A 12,806-nucleotide genomic window follows, 5' to 3' on the forward strand; every position below is an offset into this window, starting at 1 on the left:
TGTAGGACAGGCCGCGCAGCAGCTGAAACAGGAAGAGCTGGGGAGGGGCGGTGAGAGAAAGCCAGCCAATGAGAATTAGGAAACACACACGAGACCGGGTAATTAAACAGCTACACCGGGGCGTCATAAACCACACCGTGCACCCAGACAGGCATCTTGTCAGGTAATGCACTCCCCCCTCATGTAGGGACTCCTTTCCTGGGATTGGTCAGAAGCGATCATTGAGGAACCCAATCATGCAGCCACAAATGGAAAGTGACACATTATTACAACCATGCATTTCCCAGATGTGTCATGAGCTGGCATTTGGTGTGTTTGATATGAAATCACATCTGCGCCTTTCGCCTTTAATTCCTTATAAGACACCCTATGCACTTATAAATATCCCCTAGTTCAGTAGCTCTTCCTCAAAATTTAAATCTTACTACACCCTTATCACGCCTGTGAGGATTATCAAGGGTTCTGCCAATTAGGCTAAATCTGCGTTTCTCAGTCTGGTTCCCAGAGACCCACGGTCAGTCCATGTTTTATGCTCTCTCCCAGTTCCTTGGCAGACAGTCCACATTTTTGCTCCTTCCCAGGTCCCAGTAGGAGCTAAAATGTAGACTGTCTGTGTGTCCCCGAGGATCGAACTGGGAAACACTGAGCTAAAGTAAAATCCTTCCAAATCCAATCAGACCTTAGCACCGCCTTCCAAATCCAATCAGAGCTTAGCACCGCCTTCCAAATCCAATCAGAGCTTAGCACCGCCTTCCAAATCCAATCAGAGCTTAGCACCGCCTAATGGGGTGGAGTCCATGAGGTCACCTGACTGGCACTTTGTAAATTCAGCCAAAGGGTTAATATAACGAGTGTGAGCAAAGGTAACGAAAGCATAAATGACAATATGAATCTGCATAAAAGCCTGCGCCTACAGACAATCACAGGAGGGCAGCCAGCCACATCCTTTCCCGTCCGCACTGCCTGCATCATGGGAGGATCCTTCAATAGTTGCAACTTGCCCAAAACTCCATTGCTCGGGATGTATTTTTCATTGAGAACTGATGGACACAAAAACCAGGCTGCAGCCCCAAAGAAAACTCAGTTCAAGAGCTGAGCAGGAACCCAAATTGTAGCACAGCACGAAAACGCGGCGGCCTGATTAATAGCGGATGAGTACCTCCTGTTGAATGCAAAGGATTCACTACCCAGATTCTACCGCAAAGACAATTTGCTTCCCAGCTAATGGCTCTCTGTGATATTCCATCTGTGAGCCTTATGCGAGTCTTTCATCGATTGAAATATCTGTATTAAAATTATCATACGGGTGCGTAAGACATTAGCTCAAAACGCACCAGGGGAGTCTGATCGCCCTGCGAGCGATGCGATCAGCCACGTGTGGGTCAGGCCCCATTACCGAAAGCACTGCTGGCTCCCAGACAGACCCGACATCTGCTAGGAGAAGCAGCCTTTCCCCAAATATAATAACCAGTGACCAAAGCCCATCTGGCACTGGACAACACCATCAGCCTGAGGACAAAGGCAGGGCTCCCAGAATTAAAGAACCGACAACTGGTTTGCATTGGAGGGTGAAGTTCTGCAAGGGGGAATGGACCAGTTAGCAATAAGCACTCCAGAACACGTTGGAGTTGGGAGGACTGAACCAAAGTCTGTGATTTGGGTGAACTGAACACCCTAACGTTCGTGGCCACCAGTCAGCAGGAGACACCTGGAAACAACGTGGGCCGAGATAGGTGTTCGTTATGTATGTCTGATGTGTTTTAAACCATCGACGACATCGGAAAGTGCGGTAAAGAAATACCTCTGCCCATCATTAAGGCTGCTAAGCTTCAGCTGTCCTGTTTTGCTTTGCGTCGGATTACAGAGGCCCTTTATCTCCGAGGGGAGGCTTCCACTAATCGCCCATGTACGCTCTCCGCGCTCGATTCTGCATTCACAGTTAATGTTGTGGAGCGATGTCACAGGGAGTGTGCTTTTGCAAACCGTATCTTCGCTTGAAAAGAATCTCCGAAAACAGACAGCGATGAGGACATTTTAAATGTGAAGTTTTAAAAGTTAATTTCACACTTGAGGGGGTCCTGAGATAAGCCAGTGGATTTTATTATGATTATAACAGTTCATATAAACATACATACATGCAGGGAAGAGTAGGCACCGTTATGGTGGATGTGCTCGGTATGGAAGAGTAAAGAGGTCCCTTCTTGTCTGTGAGTCTCCCAAAATTTGGCCAAAATGCATGCGAACCCAGTGCTGCCTCACTGGTCCCCATGGGGGGTGACAGAAACACCCCTCTGACTGAAGCTGTTTTCACACATGAACTACGGACATCGTCCAGAAAATCAGGTGTGGATTTCTTCCGTAGTTGCCCTTTCACACGTGTGACACACAACTGGAGATTATCCGTGTCAGATGTGTTCACACCTACAAAAAACCCCGGGTGGTGCTTGGGTATAGCGGGCAGGACGTGGGACATGACACCACTGGATTTTACGATACCACTGGATTTTACGATAGCACTGCATTTTACGACACCACTGAGAGAAGTTCCCGAATCTCGAGATGGCCCATGTCCGTTGGGGTCTTCTTTCTGTAAATGACCTTTCTTTGCTCTCAGATGTCATCAACACACCAGAACTCCCCCTGGTCTATTCCTACAAGGGGTTCAATCAGAAATTACTGACTTTCTGCTAGGGATCTAGCAGGGAAAAGTTTGTTTAAGGTCCGGCACAACTAATGTGGACATTGGCGTTCACACATATAGCCCATCTGGGTAATGTCTAAAGGGGCTCGAAAGGCCACTGAACCCCGACCAACCTTGAGGCATTCTCAGTCTTGCAGTTCACCTGCATCTCGGTGAGGGGATTATCAGCAAACCCATAATACCCCAGTACAATCAGCGCATATTTTCCTCCCCGTGTTACGCCCTCCACAAATGCACCCTAACCCTTCTGCCCGGTTACTGACCGTGCCTAAAGTCGAGAGTCAGCAAAAACTAGCTATCAGCCTCTTTGTTGTGGCTGAAGCTGATGTTAAATCAGGGGGCATCGATGACAATTAAGCTATCTTTCCTGCAGGGTCGCTCTGTCACCAAACAATTAATCCACTGCTTAGGTTGCAAAATGTTTATACATCAGTCAATGTCTGATCTGCTGGGGGTCAGACGGACCTGCTGTTTTGACGGGAAGCTGTCCTGGAGCAGTGCAATGCGCAAGAATTAAATCACAAAAAAGTAACCGGGAGGAGACTGGCAAGAAAAATTTGAAGGAGAGAGATTTGGGGAAGGACATTGCTCTTATACCTTTGAGAAATGAGAAGTGAAGAACCGTGGATCTCAGAGGACCAGCAGTCACGGGTGAAAGGGGCTGATTAACGCTCAGTCTCCCCCATGAGAGCCTGAAGACTGGCGCGAGCCTTTGAGTTACCGATGGCGGAGCGCCGGGTGAGGGGGGCTAATGAGGAAATGTAAGCCTCAGACCACTTGGGACTCCTGGCGGGAACAAGAGTGCCTGCAACCAGGCCACTTCATAACCTTTCATAAGAGTGGGGCTTCCACTACAAGATTCAGGAAGGAAGTGTCCTGGGCTGGGGTGGGGGGTAAACATTGAAATTGTATCCGATTCAGAGAAATAGGTTCCACCGCCATCAAAAAGCACACCAACCTCCTCTCTAACCTGCTAATGCATCAGTGCAGACACTGTGCAATTCTGTGCTTTTTGTTTTGCATTTTGAGCTGTCCTGTGTGGGGAATTCCCCCAGAGAGCCGCGCATCTGTCGGCGAGCTTTACGCCTGGCTGCATGGCATTGATTTTACGCCGCACGGCCTCGCCGCACACGTACGCCCTCCTGGAGCAGGGGAGCCAGTGACACGAAGGATTAAGAGAAGATGGAGGTCAGAAACAGGCTCTTTGTCTTCGTCTGTTTCAGAGACAGAGGCGGCCTGCATGTCCTACTTGTACTCAAATACTCAAAATAAGGATTTTAAATGTGAAAAATAAAATCATTTTAAATACAGTACATCTATCCATGCATCTTCTCCTGGTGATGATCTCTGGACAAACTACCAGTACTCTCTGCATGCGTACCTTAAATCTGCATCTGTATTGGTCTTAACTGAGATGTAGCTCATGAAAGTATGACGCCCAGGTTTCAGACCACGTCCGTCTGAATTAAGCTGCCTTCCTTCTACCTTGGGAGGTCAGGACGTCAGAATTGGGGATGACATCACACCCAAGTTAACTGTGTTCCTTTAAAACAAGTCAGAATGTCATTTAGTAATACCAATTCTAGTCGGGTCCATTGTTAGCCATTGTAAACGATACCGGTTGATAACAAACCATAGCACAGTATTTTGTGTCTACAACCGTAACAGCAAGTCCACAGACAGTGGTTGAACAGTACCGTGTGTACAACTGATTTAATGCGATACAAATAAGACCTAAGTGCTAATAAACAGCATATAACACAGCTTTATCTTCTGCTGATAAAGGCCGCAGCCATCATGGATTTTGAAAGGTGCCGTTGCAGAAGATCCTCCAACTTCCCGAGTCGGAATTCCGACTTCAGGGAACATTCCAGTTGAAGTTCTCCACTTGGAACTCGGAAATCCTTACATCCGAGTTCAAACTGAATAACTACTAGAGCACTTACATGATTTACTTGAACTTCACTCTATCTCACCTGCATTTTAAACCCCAACGAGGCCCCTGCAAACCCGTTTTTCGCTGTATTAACCTAACAGTGAAGATGGCCCTCATGTCACCTGTGTCAGTTCCACTGCCGGCCCACCTTCGGCTCTCTCTCCAACCCCCCCCCCTCAGTCCCTGCTGCCTGTTTACAGTTTCCTCAGCCTACCGCTGTGCTCTTCTCTGCCGCTCCATTTGTACGGTGACCCAATTCGTCTCTCGTGAGGCTTCAGCATTATTTTTCATGCCACGTTTTCCGTGCAAGTAACAGACACTGCGTCAGTATGACTGATAAGGTTTTTCATTCACACGCACACACGCACACACACACACACACACTGCATTTCCCAGAGCAATGTGCTTTTTTTTAATCCTAAATTATTCATCCGGAATTCAAAGGCGCTGTCGTCTGCAGACATGATGAGGGGTGGGACAGGTTATATAACCAGCTGGCCTGCAATCTGCCCCTCATCTCCGGGGCTCATTCTCAGGCTGCTCTTTACTCGCACCCTCTTTCCCAGCGCCAATCACACGTGTCATTTCCTGCTCGCTTCTTGCAAAACTGGGAGGTAGGCTGCAAAGCCCAGGAAGCGAGGGGGGGGAGATGTGCAAGTCTTGGACCCTTGGGTGAGATGCACAAACAGTAGGTTTTCAAAACGTTTTAAGCGGTTTTCCTGCCAGATGCCCAGACCTCTTCAGGTGGGAATGTGACATATCTGATGACTCACAGAAGCCGGGACACGAGCATGGATGCATTGGGAAGCAGCCGGAACTCCAGGGTGACATCACCAGCTAGAGATAGGCGCTCATTACACCAGAGGGTAGGTTACTGCACTACAGTGTTAAATAAAAGGAGGAATTCCAGCAAGCTGAATATTTAGCTTAAACCGAACAAAGAGGTAAATGTAGAGGATGAACAGAAAGAGATCAACGACTCAAACGGAAAAAGAGAAATGATTTACCCCTTATATCTGTCTGGATGATGACCTGTCTGCCATAATTTATAGATGGAAATCCCTACCGATGTCCCCCCCCCATCCCCCCCCCCAAAACCTGCCACCACTTTGGATGGATGCCCCTCCCACACACACAAACGCTTACCTTCACGTTGTCTGGATGGAGACCCCCTGGGTGCTTGTCCATGTACTGGCACAGGTCGGTGTGCTGGTGGAGACAGAAAAGGGCATCACTGCCAACCAGCCACCAGGGGGCAGCGGTAAGCAGGGTGTCTGCTGGAACAGCTATTGGACCTTTGAATTAGCTGCAGACCATAACAAAGTACTCCAGGCAGACATACTCAGTCCCCCCCCCCCGCCACCCCAACTGTCCTTGTAATCTCAGTGATTGATGGAGTCGGCCATGAAGGTTTCACAGCTACCCTTTAATTATCAGCCCTGCTAATTAACAGCTGCACTCCCTGCTGAAGTGGCTGGGTAAAATCACTGTGTGAAATGTAGATAAAAAGCTTGATAAAAATGCTGTTTTGTAAATAATAATAAAAAACAAAAGCCCCAAAAATCAATCCCATACATTTTTTCCCCGCATCTTAATTTCTCGTCATTATTATTCCGGGACTGGGTCGCCCCAAATCAGCTGGGAGGAGAGATGCTCTGGGAAACTACTTTTTCGCATAGGTGTAGCTAACATGCTGACAAGCATAACTCAATTAATCAGGTTTATGTGGAAGAGGGATCATATTGATGGGTTAGAAGAGGCAATGCATTATTCATGACTCACCTCCTGCCGCATTAATGTTAATGAGCTCATTTTAGAGAACCAATCAAAAATCGATGGTCTGATCCAACAAATTCTCACAACAAAATTCCATTGGTGTAGGTATTTTTGCTCAGGTCTTTCCAAGCTGTTCCTGCGAATCTGCCCCATTCACTCAGGAAAAAGCCTCTGCCTCGAGTCCCCTTGCAGAAAAGGCCAGAGGACCGGGTGGGGATTCTGTGTGACCGCCGCGTACGGACAGAAAGGGAATCACCCCATTTCACTCGCTTCCCAGCACAAAACCTGCGTCTTTGGATGTTGCAGTTGCTCATCCGTGACCACTGTTGCCTTCCAGCTGACAATCGTGTTTGTATAATGAATAATTCACTGCAGACCGGCTGTCCGTCTTACTTAAATCTGCGCTGAACCGGCACTCTTCCCCATTCCACATCTCTTTCCCTCCTCTTTCACCCCCCGCTCTCTCCATCTCGCCCCACCACCTCTCACTGTCTGTCATTATTAACCACCAGCCACTGTGTGGAATTGATTATCTTAGTGGGAGCTATCGTTACGTGACAGGAAAACATCTGAGAGAGAGAGGACGATGGGATTTCAGCACACGCCATGGGGGGGCTTGCAGTCCGGCCGCTAAAGCCTGGAAATCGACCGGGGGGGTGTGTGTGTGTACCCATATAGCCCATGTCGCCATACGCCCCAGCGTAGATTCCTCACAATCGAACCCAGGCTCCATCGGGAATCCCTTTACCAACTCCCATGTTCCTTCACGCTCTCTGCTGCTATAACCTCTGGATCTTCTTTTGGGGCTGGGGGTAGCAACGGCCCCTCCTTCAAATGCACCAACACTGCTGGGCATCTTAATAAGGTATCCCAGTGGGTCAGGCCCTCTGCACCTAACGGCTAAACACATATTCTAGCAACAGCCCTCTCTGAATGAACATCCTTCAGAGTTTAGATTGAGAATCTTGCTAGTTCACACATTCAGATTTTCAGTATTTTCTGTAAACCAGCCATCTCCCCATGTTTGACAAGCAGGACACATGCATCTCATTTCAGAGTCACCCCATCCCGAGGAGGACAAGGCCCAGAGGGGAACCCGGAGTTCCGGAAAAAATAAACATTCCCCGAAGGTTTTCCGACATTTTACAAGCTTAAAAAATTACAAACACACAGAAACAAAAATATCTTAAATTTGCCTAAAGCGACCAGAGATGGTTTCCTCCCTAAGCAGAGAGAGATTCAAGAGGCCGACCAGTACAGCCACAAAGTGGTCTCACTTGCTGGATTTTTTTTCCATCATGACACTTTAATTGAATTTCAAGCTAAAAAAAACCCAGAACCCCTTCCTGTAATTATTGCCTAAAGCATGTTAAAGTGCAGACTGCTTCACATTGGTATTAAGTTATCCGTTTTCCATTGATGAATGACACAGCACAAACAGCCCTTCTCCTCTGTTTACTTAACCAACGGGACTAACGGCCGCTCCCACGTACCACATACTCGAAGACCAGCGTCAGAGTCTCCTTGGTGTGGATGATGTCATGCAGCAGTACGATGTTTGCGTGCTTCAAGCCCTTCAGGAGGGACGCTGTGGGGGAGAGAAAAAAAAACAAACACAATAATTCTGGCAGCAGGTGGCGCAGTGGTTGAGGAACTTGGCCTACAGGTCACAAGTTCCAGGTAGCACAAGATGAGCAGCTATTCTTCCCAAGTCGACATATTCAAGGATTCTGTGCATAGTGTATGTATTCAAAACCAAAATCAAACCAGAACTCTTCATTATTTGCGGTTAAACAGTGTGCTGCAATATTAGCAATCAAACCATCGCCAAGGACACTTGGAAATTCTAGGCCTTGTGTGAAAACAAACCATTAACCCTAAACATAATTTCCCCTTGTGGGACGAAAAAAGAAAAGATAAAAGGTCTCGGATGCTGAAATGACTATATGCCGGCCTACAATTATATCAACCACATGTATACATCAACCGGAGCAGGAACCACTGGTTTGTCTTAAGTATGTATCTCCTGTTATCATGGAAGCCATGGACAACCAGAGACAAATTTTGTGTGCATATGAACATTTATCAATCCATCCATCCATTTTCTGCACCTGCTTGTCCTATTCAGGGGTCCAAAGCCTATGACCACAAGGAAGGGAACAACCCAGGATAGGGCACCAACCTACCACAGGGCACACTAACACACCATTTACTCACACACGCACACCTGTGGGCAATTTGGTAACTAGTATTAACCTTAGCTGAAACTAGCCCAGTATCTGAAATCTCAGTATACTGTATTTCAAAGACATAAACCAGTATTTTGCATGCTGATAACATTCAAATTTTCAACATTTGAAAACATCACAAAGACGGACTCTCTTTTCCCTGGGTTGCCAACTTTGGTCAGCTGGCTGGAGTGAGATTTTCAATTCAAGATAAGTCTGCACATGCATTTACATGTATGTAACAGTTTTATTAGCTTGTAAATAGTCTGTGGGGTTTGCAAACTACCCCAACACTTCTGATGTAGCTAATTTTAGGTTCATAAGGGAATAATAGTGGGCGGCACAGTGGTTAACACTGCTGTCTCACAGCAGGAAGGTCCTGGGTTGGGTCCCTGGGTTGGGTGTAGGGTTGGGTGTAGGGCCTTTCTGTGTGGAAGTCGCATGATCGCCCTCTGTTCACATGGGTTTCCACCAGGGGCTCTAATTTCCTCCCACAGTCCAAAGGTGCGTACAGTAGGTTGACTGGCAGTTCTAAGTTGGCCCCATAACTGTGTTTGAGTGGAGATGTAGGTGTGTGCACCCTGTGGTGTGTTGGTTCCTGCCTGTTCCCAGAATAGGCTCCCAGTTGGGATTAAGCAGTTACAGTGATGGATACATGGATGGATGAAATATTAGGCATATATATTTGCCATAAGATGGCTTGCATGGGTCTGAAAGCATGAGTGTCACGCCAGATGCGTGAGAGTTGGTAACCCTGCTTTCCGTGTGCATCTGTCTCCGACTTTTGGTGTCTAGAAATCCAGTTTAACTCAACATGAGGAGCCTCTTGCAGTCATAATAATTCATTTCTTTTTCCCCTTACAGCCCACTACCATGGAACAATATGAAATTGGCCCAGAAACCTGCGACCTCCTAATATTCAACCGCAACTGTATTTTCAAAATGGCCCAACTGGGTGGGAAAGCCGTGGACCTGGTAACTCTGATGTTAATAAACCTCGGCCTCCTGTTTGGGTCTCTGTTACACGTCAGGCAGAAGTGGCGTGAAGGTATGGGTGAGTTATTAACCTCAAACGGGCAAAGAACCCCGCTTGTAGAGGCCAGGCAGGAGTAGGGGGAGCCCAGGTCGAGAGGAGAATACTAAAGCGATCTGGCAGGCAAATTGGAAAGACGGAGAACAGGAAAACGGAAAGAGATGCCTATTTCACACACGCCAGACATCGATCTCCGCAAGGAAGGAGGGAGGGATAGAGCTAGTCGTCCGTGAATCGTACCACCCTCGCTGAAAAATCTATTTTTCCTGCCTATTTCTTTTGCCCACCTGCATGGTCTAAGCTTTTCCTCCATTATACACGTAACACGTTGTCCGTAAAAATCGCAATTACTCAGCTGTTGTTTCCGAACGTCCCCCGTGACGCCCAGGCCGCGGCCTAGCCGCCCCAAAGGGCCGCGTGCGAGGTTACAATCAGATGCTGGGTCCCACAATTACACCACAGGCATCGGAGCCTAACAAAGAAAACCACGCTTATTGCGAGTGGCAAGGGGGGATTTTCCGGCCGTGGGGGATGCGATTAATTTGGACGGTCCGAGATCCTTCCGAGGGCGCTCCGCGGCTAAGACAATTACAACCGTGCAGGAGAGAGGGGGAGGGACGTTTTCCATCACGCCTCATTGTTCCTTTAATGTGCGTTGTTAAAGCCATCCAGGGGAGTCCAGACTGAAGGAACGCAGCCGTCTGCATAATCATCAAACACCACACGGCTGGAATCTCATTGTGCTTGGCTAGATTCAGTCCCATTTAACAACTTAAGTTCAATTTCACAAGGCTAGTCAATCCACAATAAGATTGCGCTGAGCCGCCAAGATCCATGGCTGACTTACCAGCATTCCCCACTGTAAAACACTAAAACCATGACAAACAAACACACTTAGATGCTTATTTGGCAAATGTACTTACACAAATTCAAATGTACCTACGTAAGGAAGCATATATAACATAACAAACAGCTGGTGTGCTAAACCAGCACTGGGCTGCTTCTCTAAAATAATCAACCACCAGGTGGCATAGTAATTAAGGAACTTGGCCGGAAGGGCATAACAGACAAAACAAGAGACAATCCACAACAGTCACGAACAAAAAATACTTAAAAAAAAACAAAAAAACAAGCCGTTTTCACAATGTTTATAAATGTAAAAATTAAAATCATGTGCATTGAGTGTTGGAAGTAAAACTTATTTCTAAGTTTTATTCTTATTCTCTTTAAAATTGCTTTGAGACTGGCATCCACGATTATGGTTGTTATGTAAATATAAGGAAAATCCCAACCTTGCGTGAAAACAACATGTCAGCAGTGGGACACTTCTGACTCGGGGACACGGTCTGTTAGGTGTGACGTACCTTCCCTGATGGCAGTGAACGGTGCCCCTTCCTCTTCCTGCAGCCGTATGACTTTGAGAGCGACCAGCTTGCCATTCACCCTGTGCGCATCGAGGCAAGTTAAAATAAGGAATAAAACAAACTAATTAACGTTGATGGTGAGAATGAGTGTTTTTTTTTCATTGCTGGATTAAAAGTGATATTTGAGACCACTGGGGTGAGACATATATTCCGTGAAAAGAATCTTAAATAAAACAAAGGCCACTAATCAAATCTGTACTGACAGAACATTAAACGGTTTTCACTCGTGAAAAAGATGCAGGTTCATTATAATAAAACATCACATTGATATTTTTCACTCTGTTTCATATTCACACAATACTTATTTTTCCAGACATTAATTTCCAGAGCCCAGTCACAGCTTGTGTGGTGGGCCTCTCTTCAGAAAGAGATCAAATAAAAACAATTCCATTAAGGGCAATAAAACTGCAAAGCGTTTTTATAAATATCCTTAAACAATCACATTATTAAAATTTAATGTTTAATGCAATGACTTGGCTTTCATGTTCTGCTGCACAAAGAGCATTAGAGCAGTTTAGCATTGCCATAAATCTTAAGTTCACTCTTCAAATGCTATTCCATTGAAAGCATTCAAAGTAATTATTAAATACTGTTGCTTTCATTTCATTATTAATGCCAGTTACTGTCTGTCTCATCTAAATAATAGTACATTTTAAAAACGTGCAAAATTCATAATCCATGTAAACACATCGAGATGAGAGCATGCATACAGATTTCCTATAGACGTGCAGATTTGTACAGATAAACCTCACACTCACACAAGCAGATGCACACAAACAAACACAGTGGCACAAACCTGCCAGTATCATTACAGTTGGTCAGGTGCCTCAGCTAATCAGTTACTTCTTAGGAACAGGAAGCAGTATCATTTTGGTATGCAATGCAATGCTTTGAACATGCACAGAGATTTATGTCTGCTGTTAATCACAGAGGTTTAAGTTTGGGGTGTAATTATGGCCTGGGGCTTAAACCTAAGGGATCAACAGACAGGGCAAACTCACTTGCTCTTCCCTTTGTAAACCGTGGCATATGAACCTTCTCCCAACTTCTCAAGCTTCTCGTAGGAGTCGGCCTTCCCAAACTTAGGACTCGTGGGCTAAAAAAAGAACAGACCAAGTGAGACATGTGAGTGCACCCCCTACAGGAGGGGAAGGTCACAGCAGGTGGCAAAGCAGATAAGGAGGTGAAGTTATTCCAGTCCCAGCAGGGGGGCAACACTGTTGTACCTCTGGGGGGGAGAGCAGTGATGGAAAAGAATCTGGAAAGGAGCAAATTAAAGAACAATAAAAAAGTGTTCAAAGTAGCACAGAAAATGACAGGGCTTTGATGTTTTTGCAAAACTGAATGGACTGACTTTATGTTAAGGGTGGGGGGGTGGGGGGTGGTCACAGAGGATTATGCGCATCCTACCAGCATATCATTTCCAACGATCCCCATCACTGCTTCCCATAAGTGGCACTGAGGCTTTTACATCACCTCTAAGACAAGCCCCTACTCCTCACCACGACCCTTAGTGAGGGGCAACGGCGTGGAACGTCGTGAATGCCCGCTTACGGGTATACAGTATTTACCACCTCGGTAACTACAGTGATACCCAACGAAGCGTGCATCTGTATCTCCACCTCGGATTGTTTTGAAATGCTACTGCACAAAAAAAAAGAGGACAGACAGGGAAAACAATCCCCTGATTGCTGCGGGCATGCTGGTG

The 12,806-nt window shown here is 46.4% G+C and overlaps 1 protein-coding gene across 3 annotated transcripts in view; it reads right to left on the bottom strand.

The window, feature by feature from the left end:
- The window catches only part of LOC111844341 (cyclin-dependent kinase 14-like), a 102,591-nt gene that overhangs the window by 52,927 nt on the left and 36,858 nt on the right, over window positions 1-12,806 (bottom strand). For all 3 annotated transcript variants that reach the window (XM_023812732.2, XM_023812752.2, XM_023812743.2), the window contains 5 exons: window positions 12,100-12,194; window positions 11,039-11,118; window positions 7,907-8,001; window positions 5,784-5,846; window positions 1-37 (listed from right to left, as the gene is read on the bottom strand). The exon at window positions 1-37 is cut by the window's left edge and continues 87 nt beyond it. In XM_023812732.2, coding sequence (XP_023668500.1) covers window positions 1-37; window positions 5,784-5,846; window positions 7,907-8,001; window positions 11,039-11,118; window positions 12,100-12,194 — 370 coding nt within the window. The remainder of the gene's footprint in view (window positions 38-5,783; window positions 5,847-7,906; window positions 8,002-11,038; window positions 11,119-12,099; window positions 12,195-12,806) is intronic.

Source organism: Paramormyrops kingsleyae, chromosome 9, assembly GCF_048594095.1.
Source record: "Paramormyrops kingsleyae isolate MSU_618 chromosome 9, PKINGS_0.4, whole genome shotgun sequence".
NCBI classification, from domain to species: Eukaryota; Metazoa; Chordata; class Actinopteri; order Osteoglossiformes; family Mormyridae; genus Paramormyrops; species Paramormyrops kingsleyae.